The sequence below is a fragment of the Myodes glareolus genome, chromosome 3 (assembly GCF_982192425.1).
Source record: "Myodes glareolus chromosome 3, mMyoGla1.1, whole genome shotgun sequence".
NCBI lineage: Eukaryota > Metazoa > Chordata > Mammalia > Rodentia > Cricetidae > Myodes > Myodes glareolus.
The window spans coordinates 91,828,277-91,853,211 of NC_142028.1; the positions used below are offsets into that span (position 1 = coordinate 91,828,277).

At 37.4% G+C, this 24,935-nt stretch overlaps 1 protein-coding gene across 2 annotated transcripts in view; it reads left to right on the plus strand.

Moving 5' to 3' along the window:
- Positions 1-24,935, plus strand: part of Itgb3bp (integrin subunit beta 3 binding protein) — a 51,493-nt gene that overhangs the window by 14,556 nt on the left and 12,002 nt on the right. The window contains exons 3-8 of one of the 2 annotated variants that reach the window (XM_087904810.1): positions 4,596-4,731; positions 8,008-8,074; positions 12,217-12,295; positions 13,016-13,109; positions 14,216-14,275; positions 16,198-16,324. In XM_087904810.1, coding sequence (XP_087760936.1) covers positions 4,596-4,731; positions 8,008-8,074; positions 12,217-12,295; positions 13,016-13,109; positions 14,216-14,275; positions 16,198-16,295 — 534 coding nt within the window. In that variant the 3' untranslated portion in view covers positions 16,296-16,324. Of the gene's footprint in view, positions 1-4,595; positions 4,732-8,007; positions 8,075-12,216; positions 12,296-13,015; positions 13,110-14,215; positions 14,276-16,197; positions 16,325-24,935 lie in introns of those variants that run through there. The other variant, XM_087904811.1, reaches the window with a different exon arrangement.

The window sequence follows — 24,935 nt, forward strand, 5'->3', positions numbered from 1 at the left end:
GACTGATCTGCCTTCAGCTGCTCTTTTCTGGTTATCTGGATACCTGTAATACACGTTTTAAGTATCCTAGTGATAGCAGCTAATAGTTCATAATAATAATTTTATATCCCATAATTCACTGTAAAAGAACCCTTAGTTAGTACTTTCTAGACCGTTTGTAAGAGGTATAAAATCAATAATATACAGGCACCTTTTTGGTTGAACATGCTTTTAACAAGGTGACAAAGCAAGCTACAATTCATGAAGAGAATCAAAGGCAAATGCCTTATCTATTGGAAATTATAGAGAGAGCATTGATTTTTTTTTAGCAGAAAGATCTATGCTCAAATTTTAGTTTTGCTAAGATAAAAGGTTTGACCTCTTAACGGAAAGTACAGTAGTAGCAATGGGGCTGATAATAATCTAAATCTTAGAACACAGTCTTTGTTTAATGGTAGTATTAAATATTTCTAAGGTGTCAGTAAATATCTGAAGCAGGCATAAATTATTATAGAAGAGGGTTAGCATCTACTGCATTTTGTTTGCATCCTGAATCCTTTGCCTTTTCTAGCTGACTCTAATCCTCTCACCTTTTCTTTCCTTTTCTCTAAAAGGATCAATAAGTGGCCCTCTTCTTGATGACCTCGTAATTAGTAACTCAGTCTTTCTCAATCTCTTCCCATTATCAGAGGTAATGTTTAAGTCCTTCAGTGCTTGGAGGAAGGCAGAATGGAGTTCTTAGGATCCTAGGACTGCATTTTCTGAATCTTAACAGGTTAAAAGTTAGAAGATCATGGTGAAACTGAGGAAAAGAAGCATTTGGGGAAGTTTATGCATACGATATGCCAATATACTAAGATGTGTGATTGCTGGAGGAAGTCTCAGTTAGAGAGCAGGCAAAAGCAGAGTTTTAGTTTCCTCTCTGTGTGTGGTAGTTATAAACATTTTCCTTTTAAGGAACAGAAGTGACTGAGAAGAGGGGAGAGGAGAGGAGGAAATTCTTGGTATGAAACACAGAGATGGGTGGGGGCAGGAGTTTTCCTGAAAGCTATAAAATTGTTTTCAAGAAGAAATATATTATCTACAGTTGCAGTGTTTAGACATTTGGCAATTGGATAAAATAATTTTCGGTGAAAATAGGAAAACAGATGGACATAAATGTACAATAGGGCAGTAACTTTCATTCCTTGTACATACACAGTGAAATCATTCTAGGCAATAAATTCTTGGAGAAGTTGACTAGGGCTTGGGAAAATGTCATAGTTTATGACTGAATACATACAAACAGGTGAAAACTCAAGATGAAGAGGTAATGGTAACTACCTGGTAAAGAGACTTAGAACCCTTTCATCCCGCAGGAAGGATTGCATTAGAGATAGAATGGTACAAGTGTTGGATATTTTTTAAAAGATACTTTAACAATTTTGGCCATTGTAGATATAAGAAATAAATGCCTTTTGTTCTACCCAAACAAATATATATCATTTAAAATGTTAACTATAAAAATTGTTGATCCCATAGTTTCTAGAACAAGTACCAAGGTTACTTTTAAAGGTGACACAGCTGTGGATGCATTAAAGAAAAACTGACCATAGAGATGTACGTAACTGAAGACAGCATCTAAGCTAGCGTGTTACCTCAACACCAACAGTATCTGAATCTTGAAACCTTTCCTTGAAACACCCTGTGTACTCAGTACTCTTGATTTCAGATTCTTCTGCCTTTTTTATTTTCTTTTTGAGGAAGGGTTTTGTGTTCTCAAGATGGCCTCATATGCACAGTGTAGCCAAGGATGTTCTTGAACTTTTGATCCTTTGCCTCCACCTCCTGATTGCTGAGATTTATAGGGATTCACTATCATGCCCAGTTTATTCAGTGCTAGGGACTAGAGCCAAGGCTTTGTGTATGGTAGTCAAACATTCTACCAACTGAGCTACATGCCCAACTTCCTTTAATGCTGTTTCTCTTATTTCAGCACCATTTTTCCTGCTTACAAGAATCTGTCTGTAATGATTATTGTAGTTCAATTTGATTGTCCTTTTCTTTCTGAATTTCTCTAACATATATGCTAACTTAAAACCTCATCTTTGGCCTGGCAGTAGTGGTGTACACCTTTAAGCCCAGCACTTGGGAGGCAGAGGCAGGTGGATCTCTGTAAGCCTGAGGCCAGCCTGGTCTACAAGAGCTAGTTCCAGGACAGGCTCTAAAGCAACACAGAGAAACTCTGTCTCAGGGAAAAAAAGAAAAAAAAGAAAAAGAAACCTACCTCATTTATGACTTGTTTAACTTCTAGAAGACAACATTTTCTTTGAGACTTTTTTTAGTCGTGTGTGTGTGTGTGTGCATGTGCATGTATCTATGCATGCATGCCATTTGATACATGTGTAGAAGTCAGAGGACAGCCTTGGGTATTGGTTTTCACCCTATACTGCAGTAGGCTTTGTTTTTGGCCACCAACCAGCTCCCAAATCATGACATGGAGACTTATTATTAATTATGAATGCTCAGCCTCAGCTTATGCCTGCCCCAGTAGCTCCTATAACTTAAATTAACCTGTTTCTCTTCATCTACATTTTGTCTCAGGGCGTTTTACCTTTCTTTCATTCTGTATGTTGTTGTTGGGGGTTTCTGTCCTGCCCAGTCCTTGTTCGGCCTGGTTCCGGCAGTCGTTAAGTCCCAAAGAAATCACACAGAGGTCTACATTAATTATAAAGTTACTGGCCCATTAGCTAAGGCTTCTTATTAACTCTTATACCATATATTAACCCATTATTCTTACCTATGTTAGCCACATGGTTCAGTATCTTTTTCAGCAGGGCAATCACATCTTCCTTCTTCTGTGGTTGGGACAGGACTGCAGAGGGAGCTTCCCTCTTCCCAGAATTCTTCTGTTCTCATTGACCCGCCTCTACTTCCTGCCTGGCTACTGGCCAATTAATGTTTATTTAAAATATAATTGACAGAATATAAACACTTGTCCCGCACCAGTATGTCCTTCTCCATGTCTGGCTGGCTGGCGACTGCCTGGCTGGTTGATGGCTGCCTGACTGACTGGCCCCAGGCATCTACCTTTTTTACCTCATTCTTTCTTCTCTTAAGCCTCGATTCCTCTTCCTACTTACTCTCTCTGTCTGCCAGCCCCACCTATACTATACCTCTACTGCCTCGCTATTGGCCATTCAGCTTTTTATTAAACCAATCAGGTGTCTTAGGCAGGCAGGGTTAAAAAAAAAACACATCTTTAATAGATAAACAAATACAACACATCTTTACATAATTAAAGTAATGCGCCACAACATTCTACCTTGCTTGAGACTGATTCCCTTATGTGACTGTTTGCCAGCCTAGCTGACCCACAGAGATTCTGCTATCTCTACCTTCCATCTTGAGACTGATTCCATTAGGTGACTGTTTGCCAGCCTTGCTGACCCATAGAGATTCTTTTATCTCTACCGTCCATCTAGAGAAGAACTAGAGTGACAGACTTGTGCTATCAGGCTTGGCTTTATGTGGACTATGGGAATCTGAACTTAGGTTCTTATGCAGTATCCTCATGTCTCCATCTGCCATCTTACCATAAGGGTGCTGGGATTACAGATGGGTTTTATTTCATCTGCCTTCATATAGATTCTGGAGATCTGAACTCAGGTCTTGTGCTGATTTAATTTCGTAGTCCCTCATTATGTTTCCTTATACACATTAGTTAGGTGATAATCAGTAACCACCATAGAAAATAAGGCTTAGAGGAATCTAGGAACAAACAATAGTGTGATAGCAGATATTTAGAGACAGCAGATGATGAGTTGGAGACCAACACTAAAGAAAGAATAGTCTTGGGGAAGATAAGAGATAACATTCCAAGCTAAGGTAGTAGACTGATTTGAGACCCACATGTACATAATCTACTAATGGAAATTGTAGAACAAATGAGTCTATTGAGTGGAGCAGAAGGGCCAACTTTTCCTTTTAAGTCATCCCTTATACATGTTTTTGTTCTCTAGCGTACAAAACTATATTAATTTTCAGGAACAAATTCTGATGAATTAAACAAAAATGTGCAATATTATGAAAATGCATACCACTTAGAAGAATATAAAGGAGGAAGCTGCAGGGAGTTGCGTAGTTCAGGCAAGTGCTCCAGAGGGTACAAGTGGCAGACCTTAACAGAACACTGACAAAAGACTTTGGGTAAGCTGAGGAGAGCACCGAGCTTTCCTAGAATTTTCTTGTGGGCTTTAGTAACAAGCACCACTGAGAGTTTCCTGGTCTGGCTCCACAATTACACTCCACATTATATACTGCATATTAGCAGTGAGAATGTGCTGGCCAGAGTCCTCATCTCTAACAGTTGGAATACACAGCAGCCGTTAGTAATGTTTCGTGTCAGATTTTCATAAATATCAAATTGAGATGCCCTAATTATTGTACAGATCTGAAATATCTACCTCATTTGAGAGGAATAATGTTCACTTTGAAGGTGATAAATACATTCAACATCTGAAAAAAAGAGCAAGAAACGTTGTATTAATTTGCATTTTCCTGAGTTACTTAAGGTATTTTCAAAGATCTGTAACTAAACGTAAGTACTTCTCTTCAAAATTATTATTTATTTCTAGTCATTTAGTCCTTCAAAATGCAGAAGGAAGAAAAGTATTACAACTTATTCTCCAACAACTGGAACTTATCAAATGAGCCCATTTTCTTCTCCCACAACCCCCAAAGAACAAGAGTGCGGAAACGGACCATCAAATGGTTAGTTGAACATTCTTTTCCACTTATGGTAAGATTCTTCTAGTTATTGGTTAAATCAAGATTTTGATTTAGTGATATATAGCTCTTGTTGCAGCTGGTTTTTCTCTCTTCTCAAGGAATTTAACGTAGAAAAGGCTAGAGTGTAAATGTTACTTTGGACATAATGTAAACTTTTAGGCACTTATTTTAAAATGCTACTGCTGTTCCCTTACTATTCCATCCATTAAGCAGAAATTACGGCCTGACTGCCTTCAGCTACTATCAATTATAATGGCTACAGATATGCCCTTAACAAGCTATCCATCATGTGCATAAATTAAAGGGCAGATAACTCAGGTGTTGCCACGCCGCAGTTTAAGAGGGGTACTTCTAAATGTTATTCTTATCCATGTTGTCCATTAGCTTTACGCACATTTGGTATGTGTTTACATCATTTACACTTATTGTATTTCAGCCATAAAAGTTTCCGTATAGAATAACCTAATTTTTATGTAAAATTATTTTAAAATATTCTTCATTTAATTCTGACATATTTGTTATTCTCTAGTAGTTTACTGCTAAGATCTATATTTAAAGGCACAAGTCTCAATTTCATATGCTTAACTTTTTATATTGTAAAAGGTCATGAATTGGTGATGTCATTTTCTGTAATATAAAATTTTAAATAAGCTCAAATTTAGTAAAATGTATTTTAGATATGCCGTGGCTAGCCTAATTTATATTTTATTGTTTAACATTTATTGGATGTTAAGCATATATACTAGAATCTATAAAGAAATTGGCCTTATTTTACCTAATTTTTTAAAAAACACATAGGATATTAAGCTATTTAGTGTTTTTAATTTTAGCTTAATCAAGTGCTTAATATCCTAAAGCTATTAATATTATGTTTGTTTTCACAAAATTTATGAAAATCTATACATTTCTCTCAAGTTCTATAGTTTTATATACCTGATATAGCTTCTTAATTAAAAAATAATAGCTTAGAGATTGCATATCTCTGTATGAAAATCTCAGTAGATGTTAAATTGATGCATACTCAATTTCCATATTGAAATTAAGTAAGGACTTAAGGGAACATTCCTTTTGCCCATAAAAAGATTGGTCACATGATCTCACTTGACATTTATATGCATAATTGTCACATTATAGGTACTAAGTATGCTCTTTTATAAAAACGTCAAACTGCAAGGCTTTCTGAGGTGCTGGCAATATTCTACTTTTTGACTTATGTGGTGATTACTGGTTCACTCTGGTTATTAATTAAAGTGGATATGTGTGTTTAATTTACTCTGATTGATATGTATGTATGAGTATATGTGTGTATACATACATATATATATGTATGTATGTATACACACACATATATAAAACTTGGCTAGGGTCCTGAATTAAATCACATCATTTGTAATCATACTTTCAATACTAATATGTCTTCTGCATGTTTTAGAAATAAAAAAGCCTAATTATTATCTGATATCAAGTTCCAAGTTATAAAATAAAACAAAGTAATTTAAAATTCAGATGAGGTCATGACCTCCTTTTCTATTTCCCCCTTTTAAAATATTGTTCAAACTCTAATGGGAAATTTAAATAACATTTAGAAAATAATTTATTTCTACTTGCTCCTCATTATACTTGATAACAAACCCCAAATCCTTATACTTGGATTTTGCAAGTTGTTCAAGTCTCACAGATCGAATGTGAAGGTCAAAGGGCAATTTTGAGTGTCAATTCTCGCCTTTCATCTTGTTTCACTTGTTTCTGCTGCTGGGTGTGTTCTCTGAGCTAGCTGAGCTGTGAGCTTCAGAGCAATCTCCTCTCTCTGTCTCCTGTCTCCTGTAGGTACGGAGGTTACAAATGTGCACCCTCACACACTCCTAAGACTGAACTCCCATCGTCGGGGTTGTATGACACTGAACCATCTTCTGAACCCTGGAAACCCTTATTGGGTTTTAAAAGCCACTCATCCATCAAGTACCAATTTTCTTCCATGTTTTAGCACCTTTGTCGTCTTGGTCATGCTGAGCCCATGCTGACTTTGACTCTTTGGTCCTCTTGCCCCCACCTCAGAAGTACTAGTATTACAGGCATGCACCACCATGCCCATCTTAAATGAATTATTTTGTGCAGCTTCTTTAAAACAGTAGCTGGCCCTAATAAGAGCCATATGTTAACCATCGTCATTCACCAATAATTGTGCTTTCAAGTCTTATCCACTGAAAGCTGTTTTCATTAGATAAGGAAAAGTCTTCCTGGATTCCTGCCAGAACCTTTAAAAACAGTTCTGAACGTAGTGCAGAGTCAGTGATAACATGCTTATAATCAGTGTTTTGTAAAGTTGTATTAAAAAAAGTCAAGAACACAATTGTTAAAACGTATGTAATCTAGAAAGAAAAATGCTGATATGATTCCATTGTCCTTCAATATATGCTGTGTTCCCCTTTTTTGTTTGTTTTTTGTTTTGTTTTGTTTTTCTGGGAGGGTTTTCTTTGTGTAGCCCTGGTTGCCCGGAACACTCTGTAGACAAGGCTGGCCTTGAACTAATCCACCTGCCTCTGCTTCCTGAGTGCTGGGATTAAAGGTATTCACCACCAAGCCAGACATGTATTGTGTTTACTTTTTAAGTAGAATGGGATGAAGAGAAGAGAACGATTAATTTAAAAAATATTATTTTGAGAGATATTTAAAGTTCTATTTAGTAACTGAAAAGTACTTAAAGAGCTAAGAAAACCAAGATTTTTATTGACCCACATATTGACTAATATATGGTCAATTATTATGCAATAATACAAATATTTAGAAAAGCATTGGACACCTAATAAAAATTCTAGTAAAATAATCTAGGCTGCTTCTGGCTTCTGGGGATAAAATGGGGAAATGAATTACAAGTTAAGGAAGCAATTTTATTATTTGATTTTGGAGTATACTTTACTGAATATAGTCAGTATAGTACAAAATTCAAGAAATTAACTTTTGGTCAAGATTTTTTTTTAAAGAAAAGAAATGAAAAAATGAAACAAAATACTTTCTTTTTCTTACTACCCTTCTGTTTTTCCCCTTCTTGTTTAATATTCAGCAATCTAAATTCATCTTTGTTGTGTGCTTGCTTTCTAAGCTGAGTCAGGTAATGCTTACCAGGCCAGTCTCAGGCCTTCTAATTCTGTCTTTCAGGTGCTGGAATTACAGGTAGCTAAAATTTGTCAATTCAGCCGATTGAAATTTGGCCAATCACCTCTTTAACACTGTGTTCTTTTCCTTGTTACACTCATATAGGGAAGACAAAGCAGAATGACCTCAGCTCACCTACGAGAGAGGAATCCACAGCAAAAGACAGCGATGAGTAAGCTTGACTTAAAGTTACAGTCCTTGAGTCGTTCTCAGGAAAAACTTGACTGTTTTTAAGTGACAATTTAAGAAAAATCCTTTTTTTTGTGAATTAGTAGTTTATAACTGGACTGAATTATTCTATCTAAACATTTATTTATTTTATATGCTTCTCTTCTTAACTCTTTGCTGTTAAGGAAAGTACTTGTGGTGTCTTGCAGCGGTTATGTAGCGGGAGTGTATAATGCATTCATTTTAATATTAATTAAGCCTAGGTCTAGGCTGGTGTATATAGACCAATTTGGGGTAAAATTAATAATAAAATCACCATTTAACAGTCACCTGGATAGAAAGGGAGCAGATTGGCACAAGCATGGAGGAGAGGGTAAGGAGGGCTCTCCTCAGCCCACCCAGCCCAGTTCACATTGGCCTGCTGCCAGCACCTTTGAATGAAAGTATTTTTTGCAGAAATTCTGTGTATCCTGGAAATACTATTTATGTATGTCACCCTGGAATGATTGAATTATCAGGGGAGTTGAATTTGCAAAGGGACTCATATGCTCATCTCATCTACGAAGTGATTTCTGCATGCTATACCTTATGATGTAAAGTGAGCTCATAGTCTTATAAGTTAATATGTCCTCAATTTAGAAATGAGTTATATTGAAAATGTTTTCTAAATCATTTATAGGGAACTCTGAAGCGCTTATCTAATTATTCTTTATCAATAAACACTCAGGAGTCAGAAATGGGATAAGAACCTGATTGATCAGAGAAGTGGTGGCAAAGTAACCAGTGACCTCCTTTCTTTTTTTTCCATTTTTTTAAAAATTTGTTTATTTAAACAATCTTTTCTTATTTTACATACCTATCCCAGTTCCCACTCCCTCTCATCCTCTCACTCCCCCCCATTTCCTCCCACCCCATTCCCCATCCATTGCTCAGAGAGGGTGAGGCTTCCCATGGGGAGTCAACAAAGTCTGACAAATCACTTTGAGGCATAACCAAGGCCCTTCCCCCGATATTTAGGCTGAGCAAGGTATCCCTCCAAAAAGAATGGATTCCAAAAACCAGTTCAAGTACTAGGGATAAATCCTGGTTCCACTGCCAGTGGCCCTACAGACTGCCCAAGCCACACAACTGTCACCCACATTCAGGGGGCCTAGTTTGGTTCTATGCAGGTTCCCCTGCTATCAGTCTGGAGTCAGTGAGCTCCCACTAGCTCAGCTCAGCTGTCTCTGTGGGTATCCCCGTCATGGTCTTGACCATAGTATTGCTCGTATTATTGCTCCTCCCTCTCTTTGACTGGTCTCTGGAAGCTTGGCCCAGAGCTTAGCTGTGGATCTCTACATCTGCTCCCATCAGTTGCTGGATGAAGTCTCTATTAAGGTAGTCATTAATCTGATTACAGGGGAATGCCAGTTCAGACACCCTTTCCACTATTTCTTAGGGTCTTAGCTGGGGTCATCCTGTGGATTCCTGGGAATTTCTCTGATACCAGGTTTCACACTAGCCCCATAATGATTCCCACAATCAACATATCTCTTTCCTTGCTTCCCTTCTCTATCCTTTCCCCATCTCAACTCTCCCATTCCCTCATGTTCTCCTCCCTCCCCATTTCCCACCCTCTTCCCCTCCCACCCTTCCTTCTACCTCCACCCCCACACTCCCAGTTTTCTCAGGAGATCTTGTCTATTTCCCCTTCCCAGGGGGAATCCATGTATATCTGTCGTTGTTATCTAGATTCTCTGGGGTTCTGGACTACAGGCTGCTTATCCTTTACTTTCTAATATCCACTTATGTGTAAGTATTTCCTGTGTTTGTCTCTCTAGGTCTGGGTTACCTCACTCAGGATAGTTTTTTTGTTCCATCCATTCACATGCAAATTTCAGGATGTCACTGTTTTTTTACTGTTGATTAGTACTTCACTGTGTAAATGTACCACATTTTCTTTATCCATTCTTCAATTGAGAGGCATCGAGGTTGTTTCCAGGTTCTGACTATTACAAATATGCTGCTATGCACATAGTTGAGCAAATGTCCTTATGGTATGAGTGTGCATCCTTTGGGTATGTGCCCAAGAGTGGTATTGCTTGGTCTTAAGGTAGATTGATTCCCAATTTTCTGAGAAACCGCCATACTGATTTCCAAAGTGGCTGTATAAGTTTGCATTCTCACCAGTAATGGAGGAGTTTCCCCTTACTCCACATCCTTTCCAGCATAAGCTATCATTGGTGTTTTTGATCTTAACCATTCTAACTGGTGTAAGATGGTATCTCAGAGTTGTTTTGATTTGCCTTTTCCTGATGGCTAAGAATGTTGAGCAATTCCTTAAGTATCTTTCAGCCATTTGAGATTCTTCTGTTGATAACTCTCTGTTTAGATCTGTACCCTATTTTTAATTGGATTTTTGGTATTTTAATATCAGTCATGTAGCTAAAATTCATTTGAAGTGTGGCTAGTCTGAATGAGATGTTTCAGTATAAATATACATCAGACTTGAAAACTACAAAGATATCTCAGGAATTTTTATATTATTTTATGTTTAAATAATAATTCTTTGAATATCTTGAGCTAAATAATGTTATTAAATTTTAACTATTTCTTTCTATTTCTTTTATTGCAGCTACTTGAAAAGTATATGTGTGATTTTCATTTCTTTTACATTTCTGGATATGTATTCTTAGATGATGAGATCTTAAAATTAGAATACAACCTGAAATCACAACAATGATTAAGTCATCTTTGGCTTGTTTATTAGATAGAATATTGTTCAGCCCTTAAAATTACCCATTTTTGGTGTGTGCATCCCCTCAGAAGTTAAGCAGTTGTAGTGGTCCATGTCCATGATGGACATGGATTTCAGCTCTCTAGAAGCAGAAGCAAGAGAATTGCTACATCGATGAGAACAGCCTGGTCTACATAGCCATTTCCAAGCCAACCAGAATTACATTTTGGTATTTTTTCTCAAGAAGTAAAAAAAAAAAAAAAAAAAAGAAAAGAAAAAAAAGAAAGAAAGAAAGAAGAAAAAAAAATCTCGCTGGAGAGATGGCTCAGAGGTTAAGGACACTGACTGTTCTTCCAGAGGTCCTGAGTTCAATTCCTAGCAACCACATGGTGGCTCACAACCATCTACAATGAGATCTGGTGCCCTCTTCTGGCATGCAGTCATCCATGGAGGCAGCACACTGTATTGTATACATAATAAATAAAATCTTTAAAAAAAAAAAAAAAAAGCCGGGCGGTGGTGGCGCACGCCTTTAATCCCAGCACTCGGGAGGCAGAGGTAGGCGGATCTCTGTGAGTTCGAGGCCAGCCTGGTCTACAAGAGCTAGTTCCAGGACAGGCACCAAAAACTACAGAGAAACCCTGTCTCAAAAATAAAAAAAAAAAAATTAAAAAAAAAATCTCCCCAAAAAGCTTGTTATGTTAAGTAAAGAAAGCATCATTTAAAACCTGTGGTTCTCAACCTTTCTAATGCTGCAACTCTTTCAGACACTTCTTCATGCTGTGCTGACCCCAACCGTAAATTTATTTCATTGCTACTTCATAACTGTAATTTTGCTAGTTATGAATTGTAATGTAAATATCTGATATGAAGGATGTCTGATATGCAGCTCCCAAAGAGGTCACAACGAACAGGTTGAAACTGGTGATTCAAACTTACAAAAATAAAGTTTAAATCCTAAGGAGGAAAAATTCCAACCTACTGATGAGTAACATGATCACAAGGAAGAAGCTTTTCCCTGTTAGTTCAAATTTAAGAGATTGCTTTTGTATCTTTTTCACACTGAACTCTGCAAGCCATTATTTTAAGTTCCTAGCTAGCTACCCTGCAGTCTCAACCATGGTAAGTGAACAATGGAATATTAACTCAGAAAGGATGTATGTAAAGGAAAGAGGTCACTATCTCTCCCCTCGCACTGATGGGTGGGGATGGAAGCTGGAGCGAGTAGGTGCTGAGAGGATGATTAATAATGTGTGTTGTGCTTATAAAGGAATGTCAAAACAAGGGGAGAACATTCCCATGTTAGCTCTTTGACACGTGAAGAAAGGGCTAGAGAACAGAGTGTGTCTCTAGGAATAGAATTACAACCCTGGAACCTGACACATTTCCATGCTTATTCTTAGTAACTATGCTTGTCTGTTCCTTCCTAGATTCATGGTGTTGCTATCTAAAATTGAGAGATCAGCAGAAAACACCATGGAGATAATGAAGAATTTAAGCAGTATACAGGTTTGCACTTTTCTCACATGTAATTTTCAGACCTCTGCTGTCCATTTTGAAAAGGATAAAAAAGAAGCCTTGTATGCCTAGTCACGAGTTTGCAGAGTATATAATTTATTTCTCATGGGAATCTCCCTGGTTATAGTACATAATGATTAACTGTAATATTTTAGTAATAGCTGGCATTTTCACATTTAAAAGTAATTTTGTGTATATGTTTAAGGTTTTTAGGATTTTCATTTGTTTGACATAGGGTATCACTATGTAGCTCTGGCTGTCCTAAAACTCAACTATGTAGACCAGGCTGGACTAAGAGATTTACCTACTTCTGCCTCGCAAGTGATAGAATTGAAGGCATGTGCCACCACACCTGGCATGTTTAAATTAAGTCTTTTAAAAATAATTTTTTAAAAAGCCTGCTCTTAATTGAGAATAGTCATATATTCCCTTAATGCCAGCACTCAGGAGGCAGAGGCTAGTAGATCTCTAGGGTTCAAGGCTAGCCTGGTCTATATATTGAGTTTCAGGTCAGCTAAGATTACGTAGAGAAATCCTGTCACAAACCTTACAGCTTCTATAGGGCTTCTTACACTTGACTTACCAGGAAAACTCAAATTTCCTAATTTAAGATTTTTTTAAATGAAGAATACAGTGTATTGTATTTTATTTATAAATAATCTTGTAGTTGTAGAGAACTTACTCAACACACTAAAAATCGTTTTCTTTTAGGCTCTGAAGAACAACAGAAAACTTGAAGATCTCATTGGTGTTTCCCTGGTCCCATGCTCCTTAAACAGTGAAGTAGGGAGAACTAGAGCACTAAGTAAGAAAGATGAATGTATTTTTAAAGATTTTTAAGTTTATGTATTTTATGTATATGGGCGTTTTGTCTGCATGTCTGTCTGCATACCCGAGAGGGCACTGTATTCCATTATAGACAGTTGTGAGCCACCATGTGAGTGCTGGGAAATGAACTCAGGATCTCTGGAAGAACAGCCAGTGCTCTTAACCACTGAGCCATGTCTCCAGCCCCTGTATTTCTAATGTTAGTAGTTTTAGAGATAAACCTCCTAATGTTTCTCACGTTTCAGTTTGATAGATCACACATATTCAGAGCTGCCCAGGTAGAAGTACTGTTCCCTTCACTAGAAAAGGACGCATGTGTCTTTTAGAGGATTTGCTGTTTTATGACTTCCTCTTGGATGCAGAAGGAAAGACTGCTCACTGGAGACTGCTAGCAGACTTCCTTTCTATTGTGCTCACTTTCAAAGTAAGATAGTAAGAGGGCAGAGTTGTGCTTGATAGCTATAGTATGTATCATTTTGCATGACTTTTTCCTAAAGAGTTGCCTCTTCCAAATAATGAGCAGTTATTCATTCATATTCCATATTTGTTTGTTCTTAGCCCAGACTGTCATGGAATTCACCATGTAGCCTAGGCTATCCTTGAAGTCACAGCAATCCTCTTTTTTTTCCCCCAGCCTCTTGAATGCTGGGATTACAGGCATGTGCCAACCACACCCAGATATTTTATGTCAATTCTTTAAAAAAAAAAAAGATTGTGTGTCTTTGTGTGTGTTAAAGAGTTTATGTTCACGTATGTGTGCCCATGCTCTGCAGACTTGTGTGCAAGCACAGAGTGTCCTGTCACTGCCTGTTCCTGTGGATCAGGGTTTCTCCTTCAGTCTGGGACTTCTGTGTTTTCATTCAGGCTGGAAACCAGCAAGTCTCAGGCATCTTCCTGTCACTGCCCTATTCAGAGCTAGGATTATAGTCATGTACAAGATTCCCAGCTTGTTAGACGGGTGCAGAGACACAAATTCTACTCCTTATACTGGCTCAGCAAGCTAGCTTAACCACCAAGCCATCTCTATAGCCCCTTATGTTACTTCTTAATCTGAAGGTGGTTTTGTTTTATTTTCCAATATAGTGACAAAAACAACGGAACAAAAGCTGTTTGATAAGAAGAATTCAAGAATTCCCCCCAAAGGTAGGATTGTACTTTAGTTTATTACATAAGGAAATGTTTTCATGGGGCTGAAGTGTGGTTCATCAGTTGAAAGCTCTTATCACTCCTGCAGAGGACATGGTTTCGGTTCCCAACAACCCACATGGTGATGCACAGCCATCTGTAACTCCAGGTCCCAGGGATCTGGTGCCATCCTCTCACCTCTATAGGCACCAGACACACATATGGTGCTCAGAATACATGTAGGTGAAACATCCATACACATAAGATAAAGTAAATCTTTTTTTAAAAAGAGAAATGCTTTCATATCAGTTCAGAGACTGAAACCTAAGTGTGTATGCACACACACACACACACAAAGGCCAAAAGAGGGCTCATATTTTTTAAATTCATTCATTTTATTTAAAAATGTTTGTAATATGTTAATGGAGGGAGGGCCTGCTTTTCTTCCTGGCCATCCGGCTAGCTTAACCCCCGAAATAATCACATAGAAACTGTATTCATTTAAACACTGCCTAGCCCATTGGTTTTAGCCTCTTACTATCTAACTCTCACATCTTGATTCAACCCATTTCTAATAATCTGTATGTCACCACGAGGTCGTGGCTTACCGGGAACCACTCAGCATGTCTGACCTGGCAGCTCCATGGCTGCTCTCTCTCTCTCTGCCCTTCTTCCCAGCATTCAGTTCTGTCTATTCTGCCTACCTAAGTGCTGCCCTATCAAAAGGCCAAGGCAGTTTCTTTATTCAACCAATGAAAGCAACACAAATACAGAAGGACCTCCTATACCAGTAATACATTAACAAGAAGACCACACCTGGTGAAATCTACTTTTTTGATGACTGAATCTTGAAATACCTTTTGAAATACAGTTTTGTCTTTTTATTGTAATTTCTTTTTAGAATGCTAATAATCTTCAAATTTTTAGCGGTAGAATATTTTTTAAAGCATTAAAAGTAATTCAAATTCTGGAAACTTAAAGAGCATTAGTGATCCTTTGGCATTTGATTTACTAAGAACTTATACTTATGAGCATTTAACACTATGGAAACTAACTTAGCGTGTTTTCAGTTTCCATGGGTGAGACACATCATATATAAGTAAGTTCTACACCTTTTGAGACCAATTTGAAAGTCAGCATTTGATGGGTGGGGGGATTGCCCTTTTATCTAAAAGGGTTTTTTTTTTTTAGCATTTATATATTGTACAAAATGTGGGGTCTCATTGTGACAATTCCATGCATACATAAAACATTTTAATCTTCTTCACATGTATTGCCCTCTCTTACTCACCCATATCATACCCCTCCCTGTCTGAGGACATGCAGGTGTGTGCCTGTGTTCCCATGCTAGCTGCAGAAGAGGGCATCAAGTGTCCCTAATAGCGTCCCTTCTGCTTTCTTGTCACCTTTCTTATTTGTTCTTTGGACTCTGCAGATGAGAGAGCACGTGATGATAACTATCTTTCTGGTCAGACTTGCTTCGCTTCACAAGATAGCTTTAGTTCCATCCATTTTCTTGAAAGTAGCCTGACTTTGTTCCTTTTTTCCTCCCCTGAAAACTACTGAAGAATGCTGTGAGCATTCCTACACATTTCCTTTTGTAGATACAAGCGTTCATGAAATTTTCATGAAGGAAATTTTATGCAACATCTTCAAGGTAGCATTAAGCTAAGTAAATTACATTCATAGAAAACAATTTCCTACAGCCATTTAAAGTCTTCCTTTAGAAGATTTTAATGATCATATGCAATATGATTTCGTTATGTACCCAAACTATAAAAAAATGTGTATGATCCTGTACAAACTGGTCTTATGTGTCAACTTGGCACAAGTTAGAGTCATCAGAGAGGAAAGAGCCTCAGTTGAAGAAATGCCTGTATGAGATCCAGCTGTAAAGGCATTTCCTCAATTAGTAATCAATGGGGGTGGTACCATTCCAGGACTGGTGGCCCTGGGTTCTATAAGAAAGCAGGCTGAGCAAGACATGAGAAGCAAGCCAGTAAAGCAGCTCCTGCCTCTGGGTTCCAGACCTGCTTGACTTCCTGTTCTGATTTCCTTCAATGATAGACTGTGATATGGAAGTATAAACCAAATAAACCTCCCAAACTTGCTCTTTGATCATGGTGTTTTGTTGCAGCAATAGAAACTCTAATAAGGCAGGTCCACATATGCTTATGTGTGCTATATATATCTATATCTATATCTATATATGACACACACACACACATATATATATATGACTCACAATATATTGGGTATACACTTTCTATTTTAGGTTTTCATTGTGTCTATTTATGGTCCTGGGTTAAAAGGACATCTTGGCACAAGTATATATTGTGTGTTGAGCTTAACCACCTAACGTACTTTCTCCTCCATTCTTATCATTATTTCCCCTAAATATTTTCACTTCTTCTTTCATGCCACATATGTGAACATGATGTTATAGGCCTATATCTGTGAATCACAATTAAGCAAAATCATGGGATATTTTTTCTAAGACTGGATTAATAGTTATCTCCAGTTGCATCCATCTTCCTGAAAACAACGTAACTCCATTCTTGTTTATGGCTGAATTTTTTCTGGTGTGTATGTGTGTTCACTTTTAGTTTTTAGTTTGCAAACTCCTTAATGGTTTGCAAAGTGGGTGAACTAGTTTACATAAACTAGGTTAGTAGTTTACTCCTGCAGTTGATAAGGGTTCTCTTCTCTCCACATAATCACTTGCATTTGCTATTATTTGTTTTCTTAGGATTCTGTTGTAACTGGGATGAGATGGAACATTATAGTCTTACTTTGCATGTATCTGATATCTAATAACATTGAAGATTTTTATTGGACATTTGTATTTTATCTTTTTGAGAACTTTGTTAGCTTCATTAGCCTATTGTCTTGTTAGGTTATATGATATCTTATTTAATTTTTTGAGTTCTGTCTGTATTCTAGGTATGAGTCCTATATCAGATGCATAGTTAGAAAAGATTTTTCTCCCATTTTATATGCTGTCTCTTCATTCAGTTACCTTGTTTTCCTGTGCTTTTTGGTTTCATGAGGTTCCCTTTGTTGATTGTTGATATTGCTTTCTGGCTGCCTTAGTCAAGAAGTTATTGCCTGCCTAAATCATCGAAGTGCTTTCTCTCATTTTTCCATGACAGTTTCAGAGTTTTGGGTCTTAAGGTCTTTGATACATTTAGAATTGATTTTTTGTTTGTTTATTTGAGCTGTTGGGGAAGCTGTTTTTTTGTAGAGTGTAGGCAATAGGGATAGGTTTCTCATCATATTTTGTTGAAGATGCTGTTTTTCTCCAACATGTGTGCCTGGCATCTTTGTCAAAATTCAGATATCTGTGGTTGTGCAGATTTGTGTTTGAGTCTCTTTTATCTCACTGATGTGCGTATTTGTTTTCATGCCAGAACCCATTGCTGATTTTATTGCTGCAGCCCAGTGAAGTAAGTTGAAACCAAGTGTAATGATAATATCTGCATTGCTATTTTTGCTCAGAATGACCTTTGCTCTCTGGGGTCCTTTGTGCTTCCATATGAATTTTAAGGGTTTTTTTAATTGTATGTCTGTGTTTCTATTTCTGTGAATGACATTAGAATTTTCAAGAAGGTTGCATTGAATCTGTAGATTGCTTTTGTTAAGGTAGCCATTTTCACAATATTAATTATTTTAATCCATTAACATGGGAGATCTTTCCAACTTCTATGTTGTCTTCAATTTCTTTCTTGGATGTTTAAAGTTTTAATTGTAGAAGTCTTTCACTTCCCTTGATTGGGTTTATGCCAAGATTCTTTTCTTCTTTTAGACAACTGTGAATAGGATTGTTCTTGATTCCCCCCACCCTTGGTTTATTTGTTATTGGAATATTGGAAGGCTGCTGGGTTTTGTATGCTAATTTGTATCCTGTTGCTTTCCTGAAAGTATCTATCAGATCTAAGACTGTCATGGTGGTCTACAGCATCTCCTATATGAAGTCACCACTTGGAAATGGGACTTCTTGGTAGTCTTCCTTTCATATCTGCATCCTTGTAGTTCCTTTTCTTGTCGTATTGCTTCAGCTAAGTCTTTACGTAGTATATTGCATAAGAATGGAGAAACACTCTTGTTTCTCATACTTGTGGAAATGCTTTGAGTTTTTCTCCATTTAGTATAATGTTGGCAATAGGCTTGTCATATGTAGTCTTTATTATATTGTAATTTATTCCTTCTATTCCTAATTTCTTTAGGAATTTTATCATGGACTTTTGTTAAAATGCACCCTTTCTTCCACATCTGTTGAGACGATCAGGTGATTTCTGACCTTAAGTCTATTTATGTGATATATTTATTAATTTCCATATGTAGACCCTTTCCTGAATCTCTGGAGCAAAGACAACTTATTAATAGTATGCAGAAAGCCTATAAGGCCTACAGCACTTGGGAGGTCCACACCAGATTTGCCTCTCAAATATGCTCCATGTAGGCACACAAACATTCCTTATAACATCATACTAATATAAAAATTAAACAGATATATTGCAGAGTGGGGAATGGCTGTTTGGGCAGAAATGCTGCTGCAGGGTTCCACTGGGAAATCTTCTCTGGTGAGGATGCTTTGGAAATTCACAGATGTGAAAGTCCTTCAACTGTGGCAGGCAGGAGGATGACACTGTTGGAGGTTCAGAAGGTCCTCGAGAGTGTAGGTGTTGGTGTACAAAAGAGCTCCACAGTAGCCTGAAATGGAGTATCGCAAAGGTTGATTTATTTGGGGGTAAACTCACAGAAAGGGTAGTGATCCACAGTCCTCTGTGTATGCTGGGAACTGGAACCAAATCCAGCAGCCAAGAGGCCCATGCATGCTTTTCATCTGCATTTATAGTATGTAAGACCACACCCAAAAGTGGGCCGATATCTTAAAGGCTATTGACTGAGGGAGTTCCGAGAGCACCTCCACCTTTTGTCTAAATAAAAGAGTTCTACACCTAATATAAAACTACATAAAATAAGAACAAATATCAAGTATTATCCGTGGAAAAGAAGAGGCAAAAACGTACATTAAAATTAGAATTACAGCCAGCATGAACAACATCAAACAAGAAACATATGCTAAATGTTTCAATAGTTATCCTAAGGAGCATAAGTCTTATATTAAAAATGGCTTGGCTAAGTCATCAGAGGAATGTTAATATGACTAGCTAGTCTTCAACCCCATCAAAGACCTGAGAAGGGAAATAATATTACTTGAGTAAACAGGAACTGCAATCAAGCAACTTCTAAAAGGTATAAGAAATGACAGAGACAACCGGCTACCTGGACAATCACCCAAAGTCTCATTTGCAATGTTGGGGCAACCAACTTTGACTATAGCCTAGGGTATCTGACAGACCATTTTCAGAGGCAGGAAAATTTGAAAACCCTCCTACCCTATCATGGCAAGGTTTGGCAGTCTTTTTGCTTGTATCCTGCTTGTCCAGTTTGGACACCATGCATTTTGTCAGTGGTTGAGGCAGGGGCAGTTCTTTGCCCAAAGGCCAGTTTTGCCAAGAAGAAAACAAGCTCCAAGTGGAGTGTCTTTGATGCCCAACATTCTCTCAGGAATAGATCAGTGCTGTGAGGATCCATCGTGTCTCACATCAACAGAACCCTAAATTATTTAAATGCCATATTCTAAAGTTTTTGAAGTGGTTGAAGGTTACCTATCTATGCAGAATATAATCTCTATGCATCTAAAGAACTTGGTTAGTCTATAAGTATAACATATATTGTATAAGGTTATACTATAAATATGACAAACATAGATGACTATTGACCTGTAATTCTTAATACCTATATAGCTTAAAGACAAGGCTTTATATTAAAAAATTAAACAATCTTTAAAAAAATTGTAGCAAATGAGGACAATGACCTCAAAATGTAAACACTATATAGAAATGTATAGTGCAATATGATAAATATATCCTAAAATTGCATCAATATACAAAATATCTTCAGCAGATGTAGGAAAATGCATGCACACAATATGATAACTTTGCATAGGTGCACAAATATTGTTAACAGAAATAGGAACATATTCAATATAATAAATATAATTTGAATTTGTATCAATATACAGAATCTATACCAATCTAAATTATCTTTAAATAATAACTCATAAATAATCTCACTATTATTTACTATTATTATTAGTGTGAACACTAATCTACTTATTATCCCATCCCATCCATTCTCCTTTATTTTTTTTTCAAGCGAGATCACTGAGCCTACTTCATTTCTACCCCTAACCCTATACCAGTTATAACCAACCCCTAATGATGTCCCTAACCCTGAGGACAAACTTTGTTGGGAGAGGGGATGTCATTTTCTAGAATTACTTCCAGCTGTCATGGGGGTGATGTTATTTCTATGGGATCCTATGAAAACTAAAATAATGGTTAAGTTTCAAGACTACTATCTGGTATAATTGCAGATAGTCTCTGAGTAGTCGGTTGGGTTTTTCTGAAGTTCTTATTTGAAGTTGTAGCCAGAATGTTGTAAGAAGGTGCACTATGTCAGCTTGCCAAGTTGGAATCATCTTGAGCAGTTTGTAACCGAAAACTGATCTTAAAGTGGTGCTATCAGCATAATGACATCATATCAACCAGGGAAATCGTTGTTGTGGGGGCCCATCTTCTTCCTAACAACTTCAAAGATTACTGCAGGAAAATTTATTGTCCATTGTGGAAAACTTAAACATTATTCATATAGACAAACATTCAATGAAAGGTACTTGAGAGACAAAAAAATGGGGAGAAGTAAAAAATTTTTGAAAGCAGAGTTTTGATAATAGTAGTCCCTAAATTTTATCTTCCTTCTGTCCCACACAAGGTGGCTCCTGATATGAGACAGAAATTCTGACATGTGTGGATTTAGAGAAGGATAGCCACTGTTCAACTCCAAAGTCAGCTTTGATTTTTAATAAATGGCGACTACTATTATATGCATGTAAATGAGATCTTACCCTGCAGAAGATGTGGACATCATAAGTCAGATTTCTCTTTGCTTGATGATTCTCTCTGGATAGCTCTCTTTTCTTCTTTAGGCATCTAGATGTCCAAGGTCTCTTGACTTTTTGAAGATGGGTATTTTCCTGCAAAGACAAGAAGAGAACCCTGCCCCAACCCTTATAAGGTTTTCTTACTACCTGTAGGATTGTCACCTCTGTGGATGAGCTGTCATTTCTCTTCCAACAGTCAGCGAATCTAGGGCCATACGGTCTCAAGTTCTCTTGATGATGAGGCTAGAGAGCCTTGTCTAGGAAGCACAGGTGTGATCCTAGAGACCATTCCCAAAGTTTCAATTGTTTTGTCATTTTAGTGGGCAGTAACTGTGCTCTCAGGGCTCACAGCTTGGAGCCTGTTCACTAGCACAATCCTGCCATTGTGGGGCCTGTATCTGAGCTGCCTGGTGACCTATCAGGGACTTTCTTCTGAGGCCTAGTTCTTATCAGAGCTGTCTGGTGGTAAATTCAAGTATCATGTTATTTCAAGTGACATCAAAAAGTTTCTGAATGACACAAATGGTGTTAAAGCTATGTTCATAACACAGCAAATGCTCTGTTTGATGTTCTCTTCAATTATCTGCAGTTAGTTTCTTGAGAACTTTTATATCTTATCAAGGAGATAGGTCTAGGATTTCATTTTGTGTGTGTCCTTTTCTGGATATCAGCTTTGTAAAAAGTTTAACTGCATCTCGTCTCTTTTGATCTGATAGAATAGTTTGATCTGATAGAATAGAAACTAGTGTCAGTTTTTCTTCAGTGGTCTAGTAGAATTCAGCAGGGGTCCATCTGTGTTTGGACTTTTTTATTTGGGATATTATTTATTACTATTTCGATATCATTGTTTGCTACAATCTATTTAAATGATTTCTCTTTTCCTGGTTTAATTTTGGTAGGTCATACATGTCTAGAGATTTATCCATCTTTAGATTTTCCATTTTAGTGAGACATAAGTATTTAATGTATGTCCTATTGGCCTTCTGAACTCCATCAGTATTTATTATAATAGCTTCCTTTTCATCTCTCATTTCATTAATTTGAGCATTGTCTTTTGCTGTTGTTGTTAGTTTTGCTAAGGGTTTGTCAAAATTTCATCTTTTCAAAGAACCAAGTTTTGGTTTTATTGAGTCTTTGAGTTATTGTTGTGTTTTTATTTTTCATTTCATTCATTTCTGCCCTAACCTTAGTTATTTATTCACCCACTTTTTGCTCAAGTTCTTGTTTTTCCAAGGCCCTAATGCATATCATCATGTTAGAAATCTAGTTTTTTAGAGTATTTATAAACTTCCTTAATAACAGAACTGTTTTCATAGGTTTTTGTTATGTTGTATTTTTATTTTCATCTGATTCTAGGACTTTTTAATTTTCTTTTTGATTCCTTCAATGATCCATTCATCATTCAGTAGTGTGCTATTCAATCTGTATACATTTGTGTAGGTTCTACAGTTCTTACATTATTGATTTCTATTTTATCCCAATGTGATCAGATAACATATTATAAATTTTTCAGCTTTCTTTTTTGTTATAACTTGCTTTATATTGTATTTTATAATCTACTTTAGAGAAAGTTCTATGTTATGTTGGGAATATTGTGTTACTGAGTGTATGGTTGAATGTCTCTAGGTCCATCTGTTAGGTCCATCTGATCTATGATGTCAGTTAACTTAGATGTTTTCTTGTTTATTTTTTGACAGGATGACTTGTATTTCAATGAAAGTGGCCACATTGTTTTTGTCTTGTTTCATTTTGTTCATTTGTGGTGTTCATATATGTGTATATTCATGTTAACAAAAACACATGCATACACATGAATATATGTGTAAGCCATGGTTTGATGTTGGATGTCTTCCTCAATTGCTTTCCATCTAATCTATTGAGGCAGGGTCTTACTTAAACCCAGAACTTGCCCATTTGGCTAACTTAGCTATTCAACTCACTCTTGGGATCTCTTGTCTCTGTCTTCTGTGTACAGGCATTACAGATGAACCGCCACATCCCTCCTGGCATTTCCATGAGTTCCAGGGATCCAAATTCTAGTCTTTATATTTGCACAGCAAGTGCTTTACCCGTTGAGCCCAAATATTAGTCCTTCAAGTGTGAAGTGTGTTTCTAGAGGCAACAACCAGATGGATGCTGCTTTGTAATTCAACCTGATAGTCTGTGTCTTTTTGATGAGGATGCTGATATCATTAACATTCAGAAATATCACTAAGAGGTATTTAAGCATTGCAGCTCAGATGGAAAGGTATCCTGGTAGTCGGGAACCAGGGACTACCACAGTCACCATAAGCACAGCAGCTTACAGCCCCACTCCAGGAAAAGGTTTCTCCAGTGCAAGTGTAACAGCTCTGCTCAGACAGGGGAGCTCTGCTTCCTCTGCTCTGGAGAAGGGTACAGCTCTACTCGGCTAGGGGAAAGTTTCCCTGGGAAAAGTGTTCCAGTTCTGCTCTGCTCTGCTCTGCTCTGTTCTGCTCTGGCTCATTGGAAAGTTGTTACAGCTGGGCTCAGTCCTGTCAGAGTGTTACACCAGGCAACAAATCTCACTCAAATGATTTATTGGGAAGGAAGAATCCAGGAGGGTGGCCGCCTCTAGGGTGAGGGGCAGCAAACTGAATGGGGTACAGAATTTATATATGGTTCCTTGGGGGTAGAGGGACAAAGCTTTCCAGGGTGGCTTGGAATTGGATTTTTGTGGTCTGATTCTGGGGCGAGCTCAGGGATTGGTAGTATTCTGTGCTCAGAAACCTCAGGAATTGATGGAATTCTGCAGCTAACTCTAAGGCAAGCTCAGGGGTTGGTGGGATTTCAAGCCTTGGTCCTGGGGTCAAGTCAGTGTCGGGGTATTTTTTTCTTGGCCCAGGTCTCAGGTCTAGTCAGGGGCAGGGTGTTCTTTCCTTGGCCCTTTTTCACCCTACAGGTATTACCTACCCTGTGCTCCTGGAATTTATATGGGTATTAGGAATCCAAACATCTGTATTTCTATCATTTTGTTGATTATTTTTTAATGTTTGAGATTGTTGCAGTCTTTACTTGCTAAACTATTAGTCTATTGTGATTTATTATTTCCTATAGCATCATTTATGAGTTTGTCTTTTTCTTTATTCTGAAGAATTCCTTCAAGTATTTAGTGTCAAGCATTGGCCCTTGTGTCTGGCCTAATGTCAATAAGTTGGGAGTTGGGAAGGTCTGTGTCACACCATTGAAACCCATGGGCTGGAAGGACCCTAGCTGTGTGTCCCGAATCCCTTTATCTTGCTTGTACCATGGAAAATGTTTCTTCTTCAATTATACCAAATAGTTTTGCTGTGTATAGGGTTCCAGGTTAGTGATTTTTTAGAGCCTAGAATCATCAATCCATCCTATCTTTTAAAGATTCTCTTGAGGAATTTGTTATTATTGTGATGGATCTGCATTCTATGTGACTTTGTGTTTCTTATCACTTACAATATACTTTATTCTATATCTTTAGTGTTTTTATTTACAATATGATATAGATCTGTTCTTGTCCTTTTTTTCCCTAACTTCCTCCTGTGCCTGACTGGATATCTCCTTACATATGAGAAATATTCTGCATACATTTAGTTGAAAATGTTTTCTATGCCTTTAACATGAAATTCTTCTCTTCTTCCATGCTCATGATTTGTAGAGTTGTTAAACATTGTG